Raw genomic sequence first — 25,320 nt, 5'->3', positions numbered from 1 at the left:
TAAATGTTTCATTAATTTGCATTGGATCTGTGGTGATGAACCCATTTTCAGTTTGGATAGACGGTGTGTCTGCAAACTGCTCATTGGACCTGATTTTCATGGCCAGTAGATGACTCGGTCTTGAGCCTTGGAAATAATAAAGTTGCCTTGTTCTATGAATAAGAAATTCAGAGCGTTGTTTCAGGATGACATTGATCTCTTTTTTGACCAAATCGTGTTGTAAAGCTAGATTTTCAGAGTAGTTTGCAGAGAGAGCAGAATCCAAATGAGCGAATTCATCCTCTAGACCCTGTAGCCTTGCTGTCTGAGCCTTTCGCAGGTTAGAGGCAAATACAGTGGCATTACTCCTGATGAAGCCTTTAACTGCATCCCACAATATTCTATGATCATCTACCGAGCCCACATTAAATTCTAAAAACTCAGATAATTTTTCTATGAACTGAGACCTAAATTCTTTGTTTTCTAATAAACTAGTGTTAAAGCGCCATCTGGCTGAACGAGATGGTACGCTACTGAAAATAAATGAGCCAAGCACACCTCTATGGTCAGATAGAGCCATAGGTAGTAAAGAAATGTTGGATAAACTTTGAATTAATTGTGTAGATGTGAAAATATAGTCAATTCTAGAAGATGATTTATGTCTATGTGAGAAGAAGGTGTAGGCCTGAGCTGAGGGGTTGATTACACGCCACAGATCTGACAATCCTAAACTATTCGCCCACGCTCTCATAGAAGAGGAGGCAGCTCTCTGGTCATTGGATTCCGATGGGCTTGTTCTATCTATTGCCACATTCCAAACCGCATTGAAATCCCCACCAACCATCAACATATATCCATTTAACTCCAACATTTTATCCAAAAGTAAATTATAAAAATCTCTGTCGTGAGTATTTGGTGCATAAACAGACCAGAGAGCTATTTTCCTGCCAGAGAGCTCAAGTTTAGCCATCACAACTCTGCCGACATTGTCCTCCCATGAACCCAAAAAATTACATTTCAGACTGCGTTTAACCACAATAGCAACTCCTTTGGTTTTATTATCAGCTGAAGACGAGGCTAACACATGATAGTACTATTTATTTGCTATGAGCTTTGTATCTTTGGAGAGTAGATGTGTTTCCTGCAGGAGAGCTATGTCAACATGCTTTGTGTGAAGTGACTCTAACATGCTTACTCGTTTGTGGGGAGTGTTTAAACCTCCTGTGTTCCAACTCAAAACAGTGACGTTAACCATGGTCTAGCCTCTCAATTCTGAGTGCCAAGGGATACAGTGATACTGTCCTTTTCGGTCCCAATTCCCTCCCAACCCCCCACCACCGCCAGAAAAAGAAAGAAAAAAAAAAAAAAGAGGGAAGAAAAAAAATAAAAATCCTCCCCTAAAAGAGAACCATTCCCAGCCCCAGCTACCCAGCTACCCCACAGAGGGGTGCAAGGGTGGCTCCCTACCCCCACCCCTACCCAAAAAATGTAACCCATGATCTTAGATGGCATAGGGCAGGGGTGTCAAACTCGTGCCATGGAGGGCCAAGAGGCTGCAGGTTTTCATTCCAACCAACAACTCCACCGGGTGATTTCACTGATTAGTCCCGCCTCTCTGTTTCGAGGTAGGGTGATCAGTGAAATCACCTGGTGGAGTTGTTGGTTGGAATGAAAACCTGCAGCCTCTTGGCCCTCCATGGCACGAGTTTGACACCCCTGCTATAGAGCCTCTGCTCAATTTCCCCGGTTAATACAGTGACATAAATTATCCCTTTTCTTTTGAAGAATATCAAGGACAAAATGGAAAAAACAAAACAAAACCAAAAAAAAGAAAAAAAGAGAGAACAAGAGTAGGCCAACAGGTAAGTAGCTTATGAACAAAGGGCAGTAACCTATTAGGCTCCATAAGAAAAAAGAGTCCGACTTAAATACTTTAAACCAGTCATTTCTTGTACCTGGTCAACCTAGTCCGTTCAGAAACTCCTCGGCTTTCTCTGTGTCTTGAAACTCGTGCATGTCCGATCCCACTTTCACCTTTAGAGTCGCCGGGTAGCGAAGGGAAGTCTCTAAGCCTTTCTCTTTGGCCAGGGTCAGTGCCTGGGAGAAGGCTCGGCGACGGTGGAGCGTGTGGGCGCTGTAGTCGGGGTAGAATCTCAGTTGGTGGCCGTCCACTGAGGGGGGCTCCTTCCTGGCAGCGCGGAGAATTGCTTCTCTGGTTGTGTAGCGCAAGGAGCTGAAAATCAGTGTGCGAGGGCGAGGTCTGCTCCGGTCCCGTTCCCGACCATCGTAGATCCTGTGAGCTCGCATGACCTCCAGCTTTTCGGTCTGCAGTGAGGGGAACCACACCAGTAGGGTCTTGTTCAAATACTGGACTGCGTTGGAGCCCTCCACTCCTTCCTTTAGCCCCACAATATGGAGGTTACAGCGTCTGTTTCTATCCTCCGAGTCCGCCAGCTTAGTTTCAAGTTTCTTTAGCCGTTCTTCGTGGTCGTCGATGGAGGCTTTATGGGAAGCCACATTGCTTGTAAGAGTCACAATTGAGGCTTTGTTTGCGGCAGTAGTCGTTGCAAGTAGGGTGGCCATTTCCACCACACCAAAAAGGAGAACACTTTGGGGGGTGGCGATGTGAAAGGGGGAGGGGGGGGGACTGAGTCAGGTCCACCAGTGTTAATTTCATCAGCTATTTTCAATTTAGTTTTAGTCTTAGTCTAGTGTCAAATGCCCTTTTTACTTTTAGTCATATTTAGTCAACTTGAATTCTTTTTTGTTTAGTCACATTTTAGTTAACGAAAAGTCTTGGCATTTTAGTCTAGTTTTAGTCAATAGTTTTAGTCAATATTCTTTTAGTCTTTGACCTGCATCATGTTGGCTTTTTTTATTATTTAACAATATTTTAAATTATTATTTTAAAAATGTAAATTACTTATCAAACAGACCTAACAATTCAGCTACCAATGAATGAGCAGTAGTATGCATGTGATAACATAGATTGAAAAATAAGCCGAAGTGATACCTCTTCTCTGAATAGACAAGCTAAGCCAGTGTGCTGCTGTTAGCCGGTGACTTCAGACTTCAGACAGCGCCACACACACGCACTCCGGCATGAGCACACAGCAGCGCAGGAGGAGAAAAACTAACGCGCATCCAATTAATGCACTTTCTGGATTGTAATTTAAAAGTCTATGACGAAAAATATGACTGATATCGATGTACAGTCCGGGCCAGCGTTGCGTTCAAGTGCAACTCCAAAAAGGAGGACAAATAAGCGTCCGGCTTGAGGCTGCGCCGGACGCCGGACAAGGCATTTAAATTCCGGACTGTCCGGCCTAAATCCGGACGTATGGCCACCCTAGTTGCAAGTGAAGTTAGGTCCGAGTGTAAGGTGTTTAATCTGGTATCTACCGCATTCAGCCTGGACTCTAAATTATCCGTTGCCTCTTTGATCTGGTCTTGAATCGCATTCAGACGTGGCTCGAGAGAACTTAACACCGCCTGAGCCACAGCGTCAGCTGCAGCCATTGCTGCTACGGGCGCACGAGTCTCCTTTATTTTACTAGCCAGCTTATTACCCTTTTTAACAGGCATCGACATTCATAGTTTATCCTAACACGAAAGTGAACCAGCATTAAAAGTCGGTTTAAAGGGATAAATCCGACGAAAACGGGAAAGTTTGGCAGAGCGCGAAGGTCTATGCTGCCATCTTGGCCAACCGATCATGTATGTTCACCATTTGATTAGTTTGTATTAAAAAATATTTAATCTGTATGTATTTACATTGAAGAAAGCACATGTTGCAGAGTAAAATGATAATTTTTGTATTTTGTTTTGTTACAGTTTTCACTCTGTCCTGTAAGATGATATAAAAGAGCCACAGTAAACAGCAACGAAAGCTCACTACGACTCATGTCAATCATTTGCAGGGAAGAGTTTAGCTAGTTGTATAGCTGCAGTTCCTACACTGTTGCGAGGACAACATAGTTTGTTTCAAACTGATATCACCACCAATATTTGTTCTCTAAAGTACTAAAGTGTTTCTGCTACTTCTCTGCTGATTCTGATTTCAGGCACAGGCACCAACGCCTGCTACATGGAGGAAATGCAGAATGTGGAAATGGTGGAGGGGGACGAGGGCCGCATGTGTGTCAACATGGAATGGGGGGCGTTTGGTGACCACGGCGAGCTAGACGACGTCTGCACTGAGTTTGACCGTATTGTGGACGATTGTTCCAACAACCCAGGCAAACAGAGGTACTGGCAAGGCTTTTGAATTATCTCACTGACACTGACAAAGACACTGTGCAGCTTGAATGAAATTATGCCAACTTGACAATTATAGTTTATTAAATTGTTTAGAAAATGGATTTCATTTTAATCAAACAGATATTCCACGCTACACTCCTGCGCCCTTCTACAGAGGCCGATCTGGCTTGACTTGACTGTTGAGATAAATTGGGAGACATTGATATGTGCAGCTCATCATACAGGCTGAACCTCCCAGCTACCATACATATTGAGTGGTTTTATTTATTTATTTATTTAGCATTATCTTTGCATAACTGCTAGGATCAATATGTCATTAACGCTCAAAAACAATGCAGAGTATGTTTGTCATGTAGACATGTCGAGTTGTAACCATGGTGCTTGCAGTTGACCTACAGTAGGAATGACATGGTATTTATGGCGTATGTGTTTTGCTCTTCTGCAGTGTCTTTTTCAAAGGAAACATTCAGCTGGTACAAATCTGGAAACCTGTATGAAAGAATTGTTGCCTATCAATAAAAACACAGAAACAATAATACCATAATTTCTGCTTGCTAATTTCTGTAATTGCTTTACTGAGAGAAGCACCAGTTCAGAGGATGACAAAAGATGGTTGTCATGGTAACATTACCTATCACATAAACAGAGGCATCCACGTAGACTTAGAAATCTTGCTGGTGTCAGCCTTGTTGACAAAAAAGCCTTAATGTAAAGTTTTAATATGAAGAATATATATAAATCATTTCTGTATGTTTAGTTCAATGTTCAGCCATCCCATATATTTTATAGCATTTTGTCATCAGTTCGATGTAATTCATTTTTGTCAGACTCATAAAAAATTTATTTTCTTTAGTGCTTATGTCAACCAGTGTTTGGTGGAATGTTGTCATCTTGTGTTTTTTTCCCCTCAGATATGAGAAGATGATAAGTGGCATGTACCTGGGGGAGATAGTGAGGAATGTGCTGCTGGAGTTCACTGCTAAGGGCCTGCTGTTCAGAGGCAAGCTGTCTGAGCGGCTCAAGACTCGAGGCATCTTTGAGACCAAGTTCCTATCACAAATTGAGAGGTAATATACTGGTATCATTGTCTCTCCTCAGCTCACCGCTTCTCACCATGGCAACTGTGGTTAAAGAACAGAGAAGAATCAGCCTGTGGGGACTCACCCTCTAATCATAAAGCAAAAGATTGACAATGAGAACAGAGGTTTAAGTCCCCCCCTTCTCAGATGATGTGTTTTCCTTATGTTTATGTCCAAAAATGTCCAACCTTGACTATATTGACTTATATCTGTGCAAAGAGAGGTATTTTCACAATCCTCTCCTGAAGGTGCAGGTGTGTGTGCATCCTCCTAAAATCTAAGATTCAGACCTACCCCAGGCCAGCTACACCACAAATCCTACAGCCAATCAGCCGTCAGCTATTTCCGAACTACACAAACACATATTATGCCTCTCACCCCCATCTACCATAAACTCTAACTCTAAGATCACAGCTGCCATTATAATCTTTGATTCAGATCTTCTGTTCATTAAAACTCTGAACAATTTGGGTACTGTTTTGATTTCTGGATTGTGGACAAATGCTGTTTTTCTATACACATGTAATTTCCTGGCTCTACTTGGATTGACTTGGCATGTGAGCCCAGCAATCCTGGGATTTGCATTTCCATTACAACAGGGCTACCAGCTTCAGGGTGTGTCTTTAGCTAACGGTGGAGCCCCGCAGGTCACCTGGAAGCGTGGAGCGTTTTTCCTCCCTTCTCTACCAGCACCCCACATGAGTATTTTATTTTCAAAAATCTACCAGACCAACTCAAAATGGCTGTTTCAAATGAGCAATATTAGTCTGAGATACTCACTGAAAAAAATACTTGTTTACATGATTAAGTTTTCAACAAGGTACAACTTTGACAAATGTCACTATAGGGTTAGGTTGTAAGCAGCTCTGTGTCAGAGCTGTTCAGTTCCTCTCCAGCCAGTGAATAATGACCAAAGCCTCTAATGTTGCTGCAGCCTGCTTGAAGGTGGGTCTGGCAGAGAAAATGCCGCAGCATGACAGAAATTGGCCAGTAGTCCAAAAATAGATGACAGGTGCCTCTGTGTAAGATAAAGATGCAGTGGGTTTACATTTTTGGTTACTAGTATCTGTGATACATTTTATGAGTTTCACCTTTCTGTGTTTTAGCCAATGACTACACTCTCATAACAGATGTGTTGAAAATAACACATAATGTGTTAATTTTTAATACACCTGCGTGTCTAATTTTTAATACACCTGCGTGTTAAGGACAACACATTTTGTGTTGTTTTCAACACAATCAGTGTGTTAGCACATTTAACACCTGTTATGGTTGTGGATACTTACTGAAGGGTCTGGGAACACACCAGCCTCCATCTCTGTCTCCTTTGAGTGGCGCAAATGGTGAACAATGAAGAAAATGCGCCCCCTTCCCACATTTTTTATATTTGCATTGATTGTAGGCAGAGAAAAACCCACACGCAGACAGAAAAAAAATCGACTTGATTTGGGGTGGTGCATAGACTTTAGAGTATCAACAGTGGAAGGATGGAGGGTTTGCACTCTGAGTTTTATGAAAGAATTAAAGAATTTATTTTAGTACAGACATTTCATATTCATGGGCTTCCTCTTGAATTCTTTCATAAACCCTCGGAATGCAGACCTTGCTTCTTTTTACTGTGTTTACAAAGGGAGAACATTATATTACAGTAATTATTATTCTTTTATTCCCCAACTCTACTTTTAGTTAAACTTGATGAGAGGAAATGTATTCAAGTAAAAAGTTATACTCATCATTTGGACGAGTAATAATGCTTCAGAAGATTTTCAAAAAATTCAAAATATAAATGAAAAATTAATAACATACCATCAGGGTTTATTATAGGTCCCCCGGTGTCAGTGTTAAATCTTGTATGCTGTCTTGAAGATGAGGAGCAGCTCAGGTGTGAAGGACACACAGAGCAACCTCAACAGAAGGAAAAAGGAAATCCACACTGAAAATCAAAATAATGTATTGCGACATTCTTTAGTTCTCTCTGCATATGATAAAATAAAACAAAAGAGAAGAAGTATACAGTAACATAAAAAATGCACAGGTGGGATGAAAAAAACCCTTGGGGCTTGTTAAAACATAAAAAAAAAAGAAAAAAAAAAAAAGAACACCCATGACCGAAATTTACACACACAAGCATTTTCAAGTCATGCTGACTTTCATCCAGCGTTGGACATTTTGGTGACACGTATGAAGTTCAGCATGATTGAAAATTTCCAACAAATTATTGGGAGCTTTTATTTTCAGTGTGCAGATACCCTTTTTCTTCTCGCTAACCTTCTCTGAAAGCCAGAATAATAAGTGAGCCCAAATGAGACAAAAAGTTTGGTGTCTTAACATAGATCAGACTTCCAAAAACTTAAACAAGCCAACCACAATCTGTTTTTATCGCAGTGGAATTATGAAGTGTGCCCATCAGCCGAGCCTTATGTGGGCGGTTTTATATTTTTTTTTTTCATTTTCCATTGATGGGGCCTACTGTGCATGAGAATCTCTCAATATATCTATGCCCTCTCGCTTGTGTAAAATCAGCCTCCAACGCATTCTGTCAGACATTTCTGTCAGCAAAAGTTGTAGTAGTTAAGGTTAAAATTAGGGTCAGGGATGGGCTTTCTGTCACACAGACTCAAGTGCTGATTTAGCTCATGAGCTGCCTTCTCACAACTTTGAATGCCATGAACTGTTTCCTGGATTTCAAGGGACTGTTCTGCTTTGACACCCCCTGTCATCACAGTACATGTGGTTCACTCTAAATGTCTAGTTAATTGAACTGTTTGGATCAAATAAAGACATTTATTTTTAATTAAATTAAAAGAGATCAGTAATTGTTAACCAAAACATTTTTTTTAATTAAATCAAAGTAATAACCTGTAACCCTGTCATATAAATGAATGTCCTGTTTGGTCTTCTATCAGTGATTAATAACATGCTATAGGAATTCAGCCTGAATGCAGTTCAGGAATGCTTTTACATTTGCTATTTTAGATATTTAGTGTCAACTAGGAGAAAATCATCTTGTGCCAGAGAGAAAGTGCTGTACATTTCCTGTCGCTGCAGTGGCCACTTTAGGAATGCAAATTTAGAGCAGAGGTCTAAATGATTAAGCAAAGGAGGTATGGCTCTTTTCTTTTGACCTGGTATATTTCACTTTTTTGTTTGTTTGTTTGTTTGTTTGTTTTTGTTTTGCCTTGGACACTGAATGTTTTCTTACTGTGTTGTCTCAGTGTCCTCATTGAAGACAAAACACCACAGCAGTGACAATTCATCTCCTACATTGTTGCCAAAAATCGAAAAGAGCCTTCTTGATTATCATTTTAATTTGTCAAAATTTTAATGACTTTGAGATTGGTTCATTGGGCTTTTGTGTGCACATGAATGAAAAAAATATATGCTAATGTAATCCATTTTGAATTTGTGATTGTCAAACAATGAGAGACATCTTCTAATCTACAATGATGGGGATGAAAAAGACAGACAAGCTTGAAATGTTGCTGGGATGACACAGCCGGTGTTAAACGACTGCATAATGAGCGAGGTAACAAGATAGAGAGTCAGACAGTAAGCGCTCGCTGCTGAACAGTCTGGACATGCTCTTTTTTTGTGTGTGTGTGTGCATAACCCCAATATAGCGTCTAAACCCTCATAAATCTCTCTGATCCCAAAGCGACCGTCTGGCCCTGCGACAGGTCCGCTCCATTCTGCAGCACCTGGGCCTGACCAGCTCCACGTGCGACGACAGCATACTTGTGAAGGAGGTGTGCAGCGTGGTCGCGCGCCGGGCGGCCCAGCTCTGCGGCGCCGGCCTGGCCGCTGTGGTGGACAAGATCCGACTGAACCGGAAGCTGGAGCACCTGCGCATCACCGTGGGAGTGGATGGCACCCTCTACAAGCTGCACCCTCAGTAAGGAGTGATGCTGCTCCCGCAGGCCAGTTTCCTGTTTGTACGAGTAACTCTTTCTGCAGGTTGCACAGGACATTTACAGTGTCATACCAGTTTCTGTTGGTGGCCTTGGTTCAGAGCTTCACTATTGACCAAAGAATAACACTTCAACTTGGTTGTAGTTTCTCAAACTTTTTTATTCTATGTACTGTCCATTCAGACTTGGCCTCCATCATAGCTTTGCCACCCTTTTAAAAATGTTATTAATGGGTTTAAAGCTTGCATCAGTTTTTTTTTTCTACTCATAATTTCACAGTCACCATTCAGCACAGAGTGACAAAGCCAAACGAAACGCACCAAGAAAACTTTACAGTCCTCCGGGCTGCTGCTGAAGCCTATTTCAAATAAATTAATGCAGGCATACTTAAATTAAATTTACGTAAATTGTTCAATGGAATCTCACTAGCCATATAAAAAATACTAATATAACATACTCAGTGGAAAAAATGTGCTAAGCAAAGTTACACTACTCACAAAAAGTTAGGGATATTTGGCTTTTGGGTGAAATTTATGGAAAATGTACAAAGTTCACACTACAGTGATATTATATCATGAAAGTAGGGCATTTAAGTAGAAGCATACACTGGTGATTTCCATCATCTCAAACAATTTATTGAAACAAAAGCCAACAACAGTGGTGGATATACCACAACAAAAAATGTCAGTGTCAATAACTTGTCATGTGCCCTTGAGCATCAATTACAGCTTGACAACGACGTCTCATGCTGTTCACAAGTCGACTTATTGTCTGCTGAGGCATGGCATCCCACTCTTCTTGAAGGGCGGCCCTCAGGACATTGAGGTTCTTGGGTACAGAGCTCCGAGCCTCTACACGGCGACTCAGCTGATCCCATAGGTTTTCTATGGGATTCAGGTCTGGAGAAAGTGCAGGCCACTCCATTTGAGGTACCCCAGTCTCCAGCAGCCGTTCCCTAATGATACGACCTCGATGAGCTGGAGCATCAAACACCTGATGTGAATTTTGCCATTAAACTCCTTGTTAGAGAACAGCAACTTGTGCAAAAAGTACTGAAACACTGAACAGTTGGACATGTGCATTCAAAAGTTTACAGAAGGTCACATTAAGTTCACCTGTAAAGGTTATAATGCATTTTAGGTTCATCCTGAAATTTCACCCGAAAGCTGAATATCCCTAACTTTTTGTGAGTAGTGTAACTATAGAACTGTTTGTTTTTTTTAATACAGCCCAACCCTTCATACCTTTTGGAATAGTTACATAATTTGAGCTCAGTAGGTTTCAGACTGAGAATTATTCATTCTAATGTATAGCAGCACGTAGCCAGTGTGCTGTTTCTGTCCTGGGGCAGTGAGCAGGAGGGGGCTGGAAAACTCTCAGCTGTTGCCCAGAGAAAGGAGCTTTTCTCCAGCAGACAGGGAGGAGAAAATGGCCCCTGATCCACAGTTGTGAACAAGCAGTGGCTTTAATAGCCTGATGGGTCACAGCTGTTTTGAGTTTGGATTTGAATATTTGATGCAACCTGGCTTCTAATGGGGTGCGGTCATACCCAGCCACTAAAAGGGGCTTTTACTGCTTTTTATTGGGGCTGGTCTTTTAATTGAAGTTTGCCAGTGTATCTGCTCAGCCACCTAGATGAATCACATGGTAGACTTTGACAAAGGCCAAATCAGAATTATATTGCTTTTTTGTCTTAAGAGGATCTTGAATTAGGTATATAATTATAACGCTTTGTACCCATTTGGCCATCAAGAATCAAGAAGATTAGATCGAGAACAAAGAAGAGGTTGGAGGATTCATGTTGTAATGGCTCTACTCGGTATCCACTAACTAAACCCCTCTCTTCTCCTTCCCCTCCTCCTCCCCACCCTCTCATCTTCTACACAAAGTTTCTCCGGCATCATGAAAGAGACGGTGCGGGCTCTGTCACCCCAGTGTGAGGTGACTTTCCTCCAGTCAGAAGATGGAAGTGGGAAGGGAGCGGCATTGATCACAGCGGTTGCATGCAGGATCAGGCACTGAATCCCCACAGCTGTCGAGGGACCCGAGAGGTGGAGGACACAGAGGAGCCAGAGCACAAGATCCAAGAGCTGCTGCGCACGTCACCTTGGATAATCTACGATGGTCACGTACTGTGTCAGCTTGATTCTTTGGTACTCAATCTGTGTTATCTGCCTTTGTTTTTATAACTGCAGTCATGTGTGAGTGAGTATGTCTGACTGATTAGTGTTGGGTTCGTGTTGGTGTGAGCCAGCCATGGAAAGGGATCTTGCAGAGTTGGACTGGGAGTTCAGCCGCGAAAGTGTAAAAAAAAAAAAAAAAGACCAAATATGAGGCTCCTTTGTCCATCTAGATGAGACAAGCTGTCATATAGTCATGTATAGAAATAATTGTTACATGACTTTTATATTTATACTACTTTTTCCCAGAATGCTTATGAAGCTGGACTCCCTCCTTCAACAAAGCAACATGAAATATGTTTTGTTGTATTAACAACACAAGATAAAAATTTTGATTGTTGATTGTTGTTCTTTGGCACATTTCAGACACAGACAAGTCGGCTTTTAACATGCCTTAGTTTTATTTATTCAGGGAAGGTTTTCTGACACTTCCCATCATTGCTGTCCTTCACAATGAGTTACATTCATTCACACCTGAGATTTCCAGCTAAGTAACTGATGATCACTGAATTTCAACTGCAAATATAGTTTGCAGTTCCAATTTGGTGTGATGTGACACTGAACTTACATATTTATGAAATTCCTCAAAGTTTGGTAGTGTATTTTAAGAGGTTGCACCAATGTTATAAAAGTTATATCTGGTCATTTGTTGTTATCTCTTGTCTTGTATTGTAAATTATATGTATGAACATAATCCAAGCAAGAGTAGTCTCTGTGGATTAAACCTGTATATATTGTAGGTCATACTATAGCCTGATATCATAATTTGAAATTTTGAACTCAACTGACTGGCTGCCGTCCACGTTTTTGTTTTGTTTTGTTTTGTTTTTTGTGCCTAAAATCAAAAATTGTCTTTTCAAATGGCCCTTGACCACTAAATTCTACAGTGTGGCCGCGAAAAACACAGCAAATAAACAATTCAAATTTCTTGCACTGGCCACCAAAATCAGTGGCTTGGTGGCCCAGTTGGCCATGGGAAAATACAATTAAGCATCTATCTGTTATTGTGTAATTTAAACTGGAAATGTTAGCAGTCTTGCTATATCAGTTGTTATGAAGCTGTAGTTACTGTAAGTTATTGTTGTAGTTAAAATATACACCTCCCAAGGAAAGTGTTGCTGCCTGGTGTTTGCACTGTGCCCTTGTTTGTCCTGCAGAGCACGAACACATCTCCAGTTCCAGTCCACAACATAGCTTTTTCTCCTCAGTCTTCCTGCTGAATTTGCAGCAAAGAAGCTGCACTTTTGCCATCTTGGGGAAAGAATCTGGATCTCTGGTATGATTCCCAGCATCCAGGAGCAACATCAGCGATGCGTGTCTCGTAGGAGAGGAGGAGGATTGAAGGCCTTTGTCCTCTGCAGTGTCTTGCCCTTGATGACACGCATTGCTGCTTCTGCAAAATTGTAGGTATTTTCTCTGGTGAGAGAACTGCCTCTGTAACTCCCCGAGTCCCCAGCACTCCCTGTGATTGTACAGCTCTTCATTGTACTTTTCGTACCTGCAACTGATTCAAAAAAGATTTTAGAAAATTCACAAATCATAAGAAATGCTCATACATCAAAAGTTTAATGGCATAGTGTGGCTTCTGCAGGTGGGCCACAAGAAGCAATCAGACAAATCAAACAAAGCCATGGGATTTAATTGGCAGAACACCTTATCACTAGAGAGCAAAGCGTTGAGACTGTCAGCAGGCGTCTCGTCCTTCACAGATGACTGGGGGGAAACTGAAACTCTGTACAGCGCTGCACTGATGAATGGGCTAAAGATGTGTTGAAGCAGCTAGTTAGCAGAACAGGAGCAGACCACCTCTGCTCTCCAGACATTGCAAGCTTGCCAAATTTGCTCGCTTCTGTGAGGTATGCATGTATTGGAAAAATGCATGAAGATTTTCTGTTTTGCAAACGTTTACCATCATACAGAGGAAACCACTTGAATCTCGAAATGCATTTCTGGTTTCCAGTGAAATAGACTGCACCAAGTGTCTGGGACTAAGCACTGATGGAGCTTGGGCCGTGCTGGGGAAACTCACTGGAGTTATGAAAAGGGGCAGAGGCGTGGCTCCACAGCTGTCCGCTGCAGTATCCACAGCGAGGCACTGGCCACAAAGACAGCACCTGCAGATTTTAAGACTGTGTTTGATGAATAAAAGTAAATTTTATCAAAACTTGTCCAGAACATGCCTGTTTGTAATATAATGTGTGGAGATGGGGAGCCACCAGGGGCAGTTTCTCCTGCACACTGTGATGAAGTCATTCTATCTATCCCTCCAAGGAAAAGCAGCGACCATGTTTCATGTCCACAGTAAAGCTGAAGCCACAATAAGGAAGCTGGAGCTGTGGGCCAAAATAGGAAGTCAGAACAACCAGGAGTCCTTTGACGAGCTGTGTGAATTTCTAGTAAAGAGGAGAGGCACATCCTGACCTCCATGGCAGGTGCCATCAGTGAGCACTTGCAAACCCTGGGGAGGCAGCTCTGGGAAGACTTCCCTGGGCTCAGCGAGCAACACAGCTGGATACAGAATCCATTAGCTTCCTCATAATAGGGATGCCATCATAGATGTCAGTCCCAGGGAGCAGGACAGCAGGACTTGTCTTGTGACACCGCTTTGAAACTGATCTTCACACAGAAGCACATTTCTAGATGCATGTTTCCACAGAATATACTGATCTGTCTAACGGCCTGTGGTGACGGCCTTGATGTTTCTGATGCCATGTACTGCCACTTATCTGAGTGAGGCTGCTTTTCAGCACTTGTGGCTTTAAAGACAAAGCACAGAAATAAACTGATGTCCATTCAGCCAGACATGAAGTCTTTGACAGGTGCTATGCAGCAACATACCCTTCTCATTAGGTGAGCTGCAGGTGACACGATGTGATGTTACCCAATGTGTGATTCATATCCTGTTCAGTGAGAAACTGCAGGTGGGCTCGCAGAGACTGGATTAAATCTTGCTAATGTCAATTTATGGACTTGTGAGAGCGAGGCTTTGTTCTGTGCTGTTAGACACCTCAAAATGTTAAACTGCACTGAGTGCAACTGTGATTGATTATAATAACTGCAGCACTAAGCATGTTTGAAAGATATGCAAGTGCTTGCCTGATTCAACATTCCAATGATATTTTCTGTTTATTCTTCATGTTGATATTGGCTGAGATATTGTAAAATTGTTTCATACAGTGTCTAACAGTCAGGATATGGGCTTAACAATTCACTACTTGCACTTAATTTCTTTTTTAAGATTTTTTTTTTTGGCATTTCTGCTTTATTTGACAGTCACAGTGAAGAGAGACAGGAAAGGCAGGGGACAGAGAGGGGATGATGTGCAGCAAAGGACCTGAGGTCGGATTCGAATCCCGGTCGCTGCGATCGGGACTAGGCCCCAGTGCGTGGTGCGCACTCTTAACCGGTGAGCCACTGGGGTGCCCACATTATAGACTTTGTACACTTAAACCTATTGCAAATTATGAAATCCATCACTCTGTTTTTTTCAAAAACTGTAAAACTTATTAAACCTATCTCCTCCCACAATTTTTGCTCAAATGTCACCATCAAAAATTGAGCCTACAGCGCATCAAAATGTTTGACTGTAAACAGTACTGTAAACATACACTTGCAAATTCTTGGTAAATTAATCTTCAATGTTCATGAAAAAAAATTGACAAAAGTTTGGAGTCATGGTCGATGATGTGTAGCAAATTTCAGAATTGTATCTCAAAAACTTATTTTTTGACAGCATTTTGAATTTTGCTCTCATGTGAACAATTGGAGTCAATGCAAGAATGGCATTTTTAAACATCAGTTTTCACTTATGGAGCAAATCAATCATTTAAAAAAACAAATGATCAACATCTCCATGCTGTCTAGATGCAAAATGTGTATTTTCAGATTTTTATCTTAACTGAATTTTTGACAGCTGTTTAAAATCTGCCTTTCCATGCATGGATGGCTGCTGTCCTGCACGTCAGTGATTGGCTCAGTCAGTTTGTGAAGCTACAGGTAAAGTTTTAGCTCAGTGAGATAGAGGCCAGTCCTCGGTGTCGAAGATTGTGAGTTCAAGCCTCAGCTACTGCAACATTCCCATGTGCGAAAAATCACCAAATTTTGCACAAAGGTCCAGTCCCATGCCAGATTTTCAGCTGCAAACACAAGACAATAGTCTTGATGGTGGCGCTACAGCAAGCCTCTAAATTTCAATACTTTGAAAATTCATAATAAATCAACCATATGTGCTACAGCTTTGCAATTTTCACCAAAATGTAGCCCCAATTCTGAGGAAACCTTTACCCTTTACAATTAGTCAGTTTTTCACTTACAGAGCAAATCAATCATTGTTAAAAACAAATTACCAACATCTCCATGCTGTCTAGATGCAAGATGTGTATTTTCAGATTTTTGTCTTGATGACTGATTTTTTTTTTTTTTTTTTTTTACAATGGTTTGAAATCTGCCTTTCCATGCAAAGGCGGCTGCTATCATGTGACTGGCTTAGTCAATTTGTGAAGCCTCAAATGAGTTGACACTTGCCAATTAGCTCAGTGAGATAGAAAATGGTCCTTGTTCTCAGAGATCGTGAGTTCAAGCTTTAGCTTGATTTATTTATTGTTGCAGCTGTAATTCCCATAATAAGCTAGAAGAAGTTTTAAACATATCACTGTGTTGTCACTTGCTAATTAGCTCAGTGAGAGAGCGCATTGTCCTTCGTGCCAGAAATTGTGAGTTCAAACCTCAGCTGATGCAAAATGCACATTAGAATGCCATCTTCCAATTCTCCACTTGTTGCTCAGAATTGCCTAAAATCACCCGGCTCTGACCATTGCTGCACAGCAGCCATCATTTCTAATTGTTCCCTGTATGTGGATGGCTTGGTAATCTGCGCTGCACTGCTGTAGGCCCACTTGCACACAGAATTGTTCTAAGGAGTAAATCTTATGTTAATGTCAATTTACAGAGTGAGAGTGAGCACTGGGTTTTGCGCTGTTAGACGCCTCTAAATATTACACAGCAGTGAGCCCAGCTGTGATGGCTTGCAGCAAGTTCATCAGGATGCATCTATTTAAAGATATGCAAGTGTTGTCCTGATGCTCCCTTCCTCAGGAGGGGTCTACCTCAAGAAATTAGGGAGGCAAACTGATGTTTTTCTCTTTCCTCTCTTCCTTCAGCTGTGACTGTGATGTTTTCTGTGTTACTAACTTCCTCTCTGGCCTCTTTCATTTATTTGTTGCTTTACAAATTGTAACCTGTATGTGGATGGATTATTTGCACTGAATTGCTGCCCACATTCACATAGAATTGTTCTGTTAACAAATTAAAAATGAAAAAGGATTCCAAATTTGGCCGTAGCATTTGGGAAAATTAATTAAATTAAATAAATTTGGGAATGGCGCACATAAAGAATTATTTCTTAAAAAATAGTTTCAAATATGCAGTATCTTCATGACTTCATTACATTGGATCAGTAAATGCAATGTGATCTGATGTTGGAAATTTCTGTACTACGGCTAAAAATTAGAAACTAACCTGACCGCAAAGAGATGTTCTCTTGCCTTGCTGTAAAGCCTATCCACCTTGGCTTCCTGTTTGTAGAACAGCATTTCTTGGACTATTGTGAGTAGAGTTGGTCTGCCTCTGTGGCCCACACCAGTCTCGGTGCTTCACCACTGTCTCCAAACTGCTTGGAGCAGATGGAAGGAGCACAGGTGAAGTGCGGCATCAGGAAAATGCCTGGCCCAGAGCTCCCCTCTCTGCCACACAGTCATCTGTAATAATGATCTGACGCCCTGCCTGTCCCCTGCCACCAAAGGCCATCTCTCCATCTATTTGTTTTGATAGCTCCACCCCTTCAAGAAAGTTCTGCCCATCCGCCAACTGGCAGAAGAGCATGCCCAGCGGGAGACCACAGCACAGCGTGTGTGTCAGGAAGAGGAACACTGCAGTTCCTCCTGTCCATATTACCTGAGAATCTGAGGCCCGGCTCCCCGCTGTGCTTCAGCTGGTGCACTTTCATTGAGGGAGACCACATAACAACAAGAGGAGCACCTGGGGAAGATGTTCCCATTGGAGCACAGCTGTCCTTGCACTTATTGTTGCAGTTGAATACCAGTTGGTATGGATGTCACTTACATACTGCAGAAAACTGTCATTCCTTTCACTCAATACATTACACTATTTCATTGCATTGTTGTCACAGATATAGTGGGTAGCAGTTATCTTGACCATGTTTCCTGATGTGATGAACTGTGATAGGAGATGCAGTGTTCTTGCATTTCATATCACTGTGACTTTACTCACATAAACTTCCATACAAGGGCAAGTATGAAATAAACATCTATTTAGTTTAGCGCGTCATGATGCCTTTAATGGGGACTTTTCATACCACAAATAGGGTTTAAAGAAATGGCATTTGTAGATGCCATTGCACTGTACACAGGGGCTACATCTGTAAATGCGAGCGAGCCTTGTTTGAGGAGACCTAGATGGTCTCAGCGTCCTTCCAATGTGGGCCACTGATCCAGACTGACGGAGGCAACGTAGGGGCAGCGCTGAGTGCTGATGCCCAGACTTGTTCAGTCAGTTTGGAATAATGTTATCATAAATAAACACGTTTGTTGTCATGGAAGCACAAACTGCTATAGCACAAACTGCTGTGACACTGGGCTGACACACAACATATGCTGTGTGTAGCTGAGTTAACCTCAGTGATTAGTAACAAGCTGATGATAGCTGTCATTTCGCTGTCATTCTGAACCTGTGAGAACATACTAACTTGTTGCATATACAGTATGGAGCATATAATGTTTGCCTTGTTTGATTGACCTGATCCTTCTTGCAGCTCTTAGAAACATTTTAACTTCATGTGTGCTTGCATAAGTTGTGTTATTTTTCTCAAAAGGAAAATATAACTATGGTATCTATTTTATGATGCCGTACACAGTAAACATAAACAGAAACAGTTTGACTCTTAATGAATCATTTATTCTGCATGGTAACTTATAGAAGAAAAAGCAACAAGCAAACAAAACATAGCATATAACAGCATAGAACAGGTGTACAAAACATGAACAAATTGATCTTATGTCAAAGCAGTCAATTTCACCATTTTGAACATCTTGATACACATGAACCATTTATGTAGCAAAGGTACTAACATGAAAAAACACCAAATTCAGCTGTACTGACAAAGCATATTTCACGTGTTTGTGGCATCTGTGGTTCTTTTCCTACCTTTGTTCAGTGTTTTACTAAGGGAATCACTTTTGGCAGAGAGGTCCTGTGACAGGGCCCTGCCCCCACCCCACCCACCTTTAACATCATAGTTGACTGCTCTGACCAGGTCATTCTCACTTCCTTTCCGAGCGGAAAAAACCCAACTCTCTCAGTGCGTGCGGATGAGGCCGATACTTGCTCAACAGCTAACAGATGTCACATGAAGGAGCTATGTCACCAAGCACAGTACCGGCAGCGACACTGGACTGGGCTGGTAAGCTTCATAGAGAAGTTAATTTGAGCTTTATTAAAATAGCGATTCTGTCAGGCCATTAAGTTACTGAGTAGCCTACTGTTCGGCCTTGTGCATCATATAAGCCCAGTCAGGCTTTTGCATAGCAGCAGGCTATCCCTCATGTAGCACAGCTGTAGCTGGCTTTCATCAGTTATATGTGAGCCCCTTCCTAGCCAGACAAACGTGTAATGACGAGTCTTGTTTGCAGCTACGTGTCAAGGCTAACAGCTAGCCCCTCTTTCTCTCCCCTCCAGTCAGCATGTCTGCACTCAGCAAAGGGTCCAAGCCCAAAGAGGCAGCAGGTGCTTCCTGCCTGTGGCCCACGTTACATGCATTGTCTATCTGCATCTCAATAGAAACTCCCTCATGAATCATGTCACACTGTCAGATGTGAGAATACAATCTTTCCAACAGTGCCTTCCAGCAGGGCGCCAGGGTGCCATTCAGAATTTGCCTACAGCTGCTGGGTCTGATGGCATGAGTCATCAGTCGTGAGGCTTGGCCTCCTTATGATGACGAATGTGCAGAGATGGGTGGCATCATTAAATCTATGCCCCAGCTGCCATCTCCACCACTTGGTGACAGTTTCACCAGAGTGTATGTCGGCTCTCCATCAGTGGTGCAACTCTGTGACTTTCTCTCAGGGAGTGCCCCTGGGCCAGTAGCACTAAGGGTTGCCATGACAACGGATGTGTCTCTGATGGAATGGAGAGCAACCCTCAGGGGCAGACCAAATAACGGCATTTGGCCATGTGGAGCTGGCACAATGGTGTGACTCAACATAAAATTTCCTTTCAGTGCTCAGTGGTGGATATCCTGTGTTGTCATCAGGAGCTGTTGGACAGAGGAAAATCCTTTTCCATTATTAAGGTTTATTTGGCCGCTATTTCAGGGTGCCACATAGGCTTTGATGTTAAGCCTGCTGGACAACACTCATTGGGGGGGTGCACCATAAGCCCCCAGTTACTAGGTCCCTGGTACCTTCATCAGCAGAGGAGCGCAGACTGAATACTTTATGGCCAGTGCAGGCATTACATATGTAAGTGGATAGGACAGCAAGTTTCAGAAGAAATGACCACCCGTTTGTGTCCTGGGCTACACCCTACAAAGGTCACTGTCCTGCCAAAGGCTGTCACACTGGAGTGTGGAGGCTGTAGGGCTAGGCTACAGGTGCAGGTGCCTGCAGCCTCCCTTGGGTTTAAAGGCCCACTCCACCTATTTAAAGGAGTTCTGGTTGAGAACATTTGTGCTGCAGCAAGCTGGGCTACGCTTGCACACATTTGAAATTCTACAGGTCGGATGCCTCAGGCCCGTCTTCTGCCTGTGAAATGCAGGTGACTGGGTCTTAAGGGATGGTCTAGTCTCACAGACTCTACCAGACAGCATCATCAGGAGATTGGGCAATCTGGTAGTGGGCTATTATCTTCCATAGTGAAATACTGAGGCAAGTTTGAAAAAGAATGTTAAGTTACTTAATGTAATCTCTGGTTCTTCTATGACAGAGTGAGGTATTTCACTTAATTCCTTGCATAATTCAAGGAAAAAACTGTCCGAGAATGACCTGGTCAAGGCAGTCGACTTGGGTCCACCTGTCCGTAAGAGAGAGAGATAGATGTGGTGTCACTGGAGCTTCTGTAGTTGCTCATGCCAAAAGCAATTCCAATGGTTCTGTTATCAAAGAACCAGGGATTACGTTAAGTATCCTAATGTTACAGTATTATCATGCAAGAATAATTCATTTGTGGTTTATCATAAAGAGGTATCAGTCTATTATCATTTTGCCAGCCTTTAAAGACTGTTAATGAGAACAATGTTCTCATTAACTGTAGTGAAATCAAACCATTGCTGTGATGTTGAAAAGTAGATTAAATAAACTGTACCTGTTCCCATGATCTTGACAGGGTAGCAGCTGCTTTTTGTAACCAAACACAGCTTGTCAAATGCTGGTGATTTGGAGCTGTGCTGTAATTCACCTCCATCTGAGGACTTAGAGTGGCCCACTAGTTTGAGCTGTATTTGTCTGACAAGATTTCTTCAGCAGAAGATGAAAACAGCCTAGCAAAACGAAATATGCATCCTGTCCCCTGATGGTCTGACTTCACTGTACTTAATGACAACATTTTCTGGTCTTTAAGTTACCTACTGCACTATTTAATATATCATCATTTTAATTTTAAATTTGTGCTGTGATTATTATTATTATTGTTGTTATTATTATTATTGGTATTATTATTTTTATGTAAGCATCATAAATCATATTAAATAATCTTTCTGAGCTTCCACATAATCCAAGACATAACCAGATTTACATGCACATTAAATACCAGCATTCTATATTATCAACATATGATGATCATTTTGTATTTTTATTATTAGCTGCAACAATCAAAAGAAGGCCTGCTGACTGAGCATGCTGACTCCATTTAGACAGAGTCTCAAGGGTTAGAATTTGCTGGTAATAAAAAGCTTTTTGCAGTTTTTGCAGTTTCCACATCTGCAGTCTATGCATAAAAATACACTGCTTAGAGTACAAGTTTTAAAAAGAAGACTACGCCAGACTGCATAATACAGAACAACTAGACTTACAACTTAACAACTGCTTTTGGCTTTTTGAAACTTTTTAGAATCTTACTTTTTGCAGTCACAAAGACAAAAAAATTCAACAGATATCTGGGAATTTCAGTAACAAACTGAATCAGAGCGGTGGAAGAGGTTCGAAATCAAATGGTCTCCCAAAACAAAAAAAGACATTTATCCCTTTAAAGTCTATAATGTGTCCATTTTGCTACAGTCAACCTTACAGCATTGAAATGCAACATTTTTATATAATTGTGCATTTTTAGATGAGAGGCTTGTCGCTTTTTGAGTCACGGGATGACAGCTGGCTACAGGTGCTCTCCAGTTTGTCACACAATGGTGAGGGTGCAACAGGTGAGCTACAGTAGCTGCTGGATATTTTGGAATGTGTAACTGGTGCTGTTAAAAACAAACATTAAATTAACCATGATTGGCTTTTCTTTAAAATCAAACAATGGCAATTCTCTTTGTTCTTGGAATATGAGCCGTTGGGCTATGTCAGCAAACCTGGTGTGTGCCAGAAGCAAGCGTACTCCAACATACATCCAAAATGAAGCTGAAATTGCACTATTAAGTTGACCACATGCATAGCTGTTCATTTGTCTTTTCAGTTGTAAGTTACACATGCCTCTGCTGCCTTTTACACATAAGCCCTAGCAGGACATTGGTTCAAATAAAGAGCTGCTTCACATTACAGTGTCCTTGTTCTATTGTTGATCACACGACATAAAAAACACATCACTTCCCACAGAAAGTTGGACTTCATCAAGAGAAGATCTCATGAACAGGCATCACAGTAGCGTACTGTACACAGACTGACAAATGGTCTGCGACAAGTGCATTGGGAAAAAAAAAGGTACACCACCACATCAGCACATCTAGTATCTGACAGATTACCACTTCAACAAGGCAAGAGTATTAACAAGGTCAGCAGCAATTACTAATTGGATGCAAATGACACAGATAATTGTTCATTTTTATACAAACCAATGAGCTTAGCATTACTTACATGCTTGCCACTTATAAACACCATGGCAAATAATGTTACAAAAGTGTTTCTCCTGTGTGAGAGACACCTCCAGTCTTTTATGAAAGAATACTAATTCATAGTCCAAACAGTGGAAAACCTTGTCATGTTGCAGTTCAACAGCACACAGTCAAGACAACAAAGGATTTGGAGAAGAAATATGTTACGAATAATTTATTTACAGGCCCCTGCAAAACATCATTACTACTGAATGAGTTATTTATTTATTATTGTGGTACTGAGGTGTAATTAGCATTTTAAAGAGGTTACTAAAGCAGCTGATTAGGTGTGTTAAGTGAATGAGGTGCTATTTTCCTGAATGGCAGTTGATCAGATATGCAAAGCCTCTGGCATGCTGCAGCTGAAGAATTTTGTAGAAATTTGTAGAAAGCAGAGCAGTAACCTTTTACATGAAACATCCGAGGTCTGAAAAGTGCTCTAGTATGTGTCTTGTTCTTTGAAGATTTAAGCTACAACTAATTAGTCTTTGCAAACGTCAGTTTATTCTGTTAAGTAATTACTGGCACTGACACTGACAATTCAGGATGAATCACTTTTGTTGAGGTTCCCAGTTCAAATTGAAAAGATGTTTTAACAGCTTAAACTGAAAAGGACAAACCTGCTGATGACTGTGCCACAAGGGCTAAGTAACTACAAAGGTTCACATTTTATTTTCCGTTCTTTTTATTCTACCTCTGTAAGGGTTTCATGATTTTGATGTGCCAAAACATTTCTTCAGCTCGTGTTGAGTAAACAACCTATATGAGGGTGTCTTGTTGTAGGGCAATAATAATAATAATGATCATCATAATAAAGTGGCATTAACTGACACCTATTCTTGCTTCAAGAGAGCTTATTTTCAGGTAATCTATCAGTCTGTTGAATTCATACTATGAATTCATTTCACAAGTATTTTCATCAGCTTAAAGAAACTGTTGACATGACTACAGGTGGAATTACCCCCTTCAGCATCCTTGACAGTGCACTACATTTGAGTATCTCTGTCAAGTATATCAGCTGCTTCTGGAAAAAGTAAACCTTGAGCAAAATTAAATTATGTTGACAGTTTGGCATGCAAAAAATCAGGTTAATTTGATCAGGTTAATATGTATAATTGTACTGAAATTAAGCTCACTGAGGCGGCTGCCATGACCCCATCATGTTTTACACATGCTGAAGTTAACATTCCAGTTGAAAAATACAATGTCTAAAATTAAAACAGCACTTACTCGGTGAAAGGCTTAATATGTGCTTTCATGCACAAATCTGTGATCACCTCTGATCTTAGTCCTCTGATGCACACTGACCAGTTCGTGCACGCGGCTCAGCAGTTGGATTTCATGCTGGCCGTACATTTAATGACTGTGCCAGACACAGCATGAAACCAGCTTGAGGGAGGTAACTGTGTGAAAGCAGCAAAGTCTTTGAGCATTGCTTCTGTTCAGTCCAAACTATTTTTTACCTTGCAGAAATAATCACAATACCTATAATTAGTCACCTCAGTGAATGTGGGGAGGAAAATGAATTCATAAATACTTCTTACTATCACGCATCCCCATTAAGAACTGCATGAATTCATTAATTACTTAACAATAAAAATGGATTTTCTCTCCTGGCAAATAAATTGAGGACATGAAATTCAGTGGTGAATTTAATAAATTCTCTCTTATTTTCTCTCAAAAAACGTTTAAATGAGAAACCCAATTAACTTGAAATTATTAAAAAGAGGGGCTCGCTACAAAGCCTAGGTGACAGGTCTGACCTGCAGCGAGATGAGACAACATCCCTGCTGTTTTGCATCGTTGATAAATATTAGTGGTGTCAAATTATCGCGTTAATTGAGATTAATTAATTACAGTCATATTTAGCGCGTTATGTTTTTTAATCGAGTTAATCTAATTTTTAATCTCTATCTTTACTTTTTGTGTTTGGGCTTGTTTAGCATAAGCTGATAGGCTCCTATTGTCAGGCCCGAACTGTACATCGGGAGATTTCCCGAAGCGCCGGCCTGTCACTGGCCCGGTGGCCTGCCCGTCTTTTTTTTTTTTTTTTTTTTTTAAACAGGTCGCCGGGCAGGCCATTCAGCTGTCGGTCCGGTCCGGCTGGCCTCACCAGTCTGATCTTTTTTTTTTTTTTTTTTTTTTTTTAAGTCAGAGAGACAGGCCAGGCCAATCAGAGGCCAGCAACCTGTGAAGAGGTCAAGACATGATTGGTTTGTTTTGATTAACACCCGCCCCAACAGTCCGAGTCCGTTGTAAACAGGCAGCATGTTGAGGAGGGGGTGTCGCGACTCGTGTGTGTGTCTGACTGTGGAGGAGAGGAGAAGAGAGGAGAGGAGAGGAGGTGGAAGAAAAGGTTGCGTGATCGAAGTTTATACATTACCGTATTTATCCGAATATAAGACAATATTTTTTCCATTGAAAATGCCCTGAAAAAACGCCCTCGTCTAATATTGGGGGTCTAAGCGAATACACATGTATTGTGCATATGTAAACCAGTCGGTAGGCTCGCCTGATGCCGCGATTACCGGCGAATGGCCGCATTGCGCAGTCATTGCAGCCGCGTATGAACAAAAATTGATGTGGCAGTAGGCTATGTGTGCGCCGCTCACCTGTCAGATCCGGCAGACCAGACCCGGTGCCGCGCCTCGCCTGATGCCGACCGGTGGCTTTTTTATTCAAACAAGATTTTGTCCATATAATTTTTTTTTTTTTTTTTTTTTTTTTTTTTTTTTCCAAAAAAGTGTCTTGAAAAAGAGGGGTCGTCCCCCCGACCCGCATCGGACTGATCTGCTACAATAATGTAATGAATT

General features: G+C 41.5%; 1 protein-coding gene across 2 annotated transcripts in view; it reads left to right on the top strand.

Moving 5' to 3' along the window:
- Positions 1–12,387, top strand: part of hk2 (hexokinase 2) — a 57,753-nt gene extending 45,366 nt beyond the window's left edge. For both annotated transcript variants that reach the window (XM_030060235.1, XM_030060233.1), the window contains exons 15-18: positions 4,044–4,227; positions 5,151–5,306; positions 8,974–9,210; positions 11,116–12,387. In XM_030060235.1, the coding sequence (XP_029916095.1) occupies positions 4,044–4,227; positions 5,151–5,306; positions 8,974–9,210; positions 11,116–11,248 (710 nt within the window). In that variant the 3' untranslated portion in view covers positions 11,249–12,387. The remainder of the gene's footprint in view (positions 1–4,043; positions 4,228–5,150; positions 5,307–8,973; positions 9,211–11,115) is intronic.
- The last annotated feature ends 12,933 nt before the right edge of the window (positions 12,388–25,320 follow it).

This window comes from Myripristis murdjan, chromosome 9 (assembly GCF_902150065.1).
Source record: "Myripristis murdjan chromosome 9, fMyrMur1.1, whole genome shotgun sequence".
Lineage (NCBI taxonomy): Eukaryota > Metazoa > Chordata > Actinopteri > Holocentriformes > Holocentridae > Myripristis > Myripristis murdjan.
This window is presented reverse-complemented; position numbering and strand designations above follow the sequence as displayed.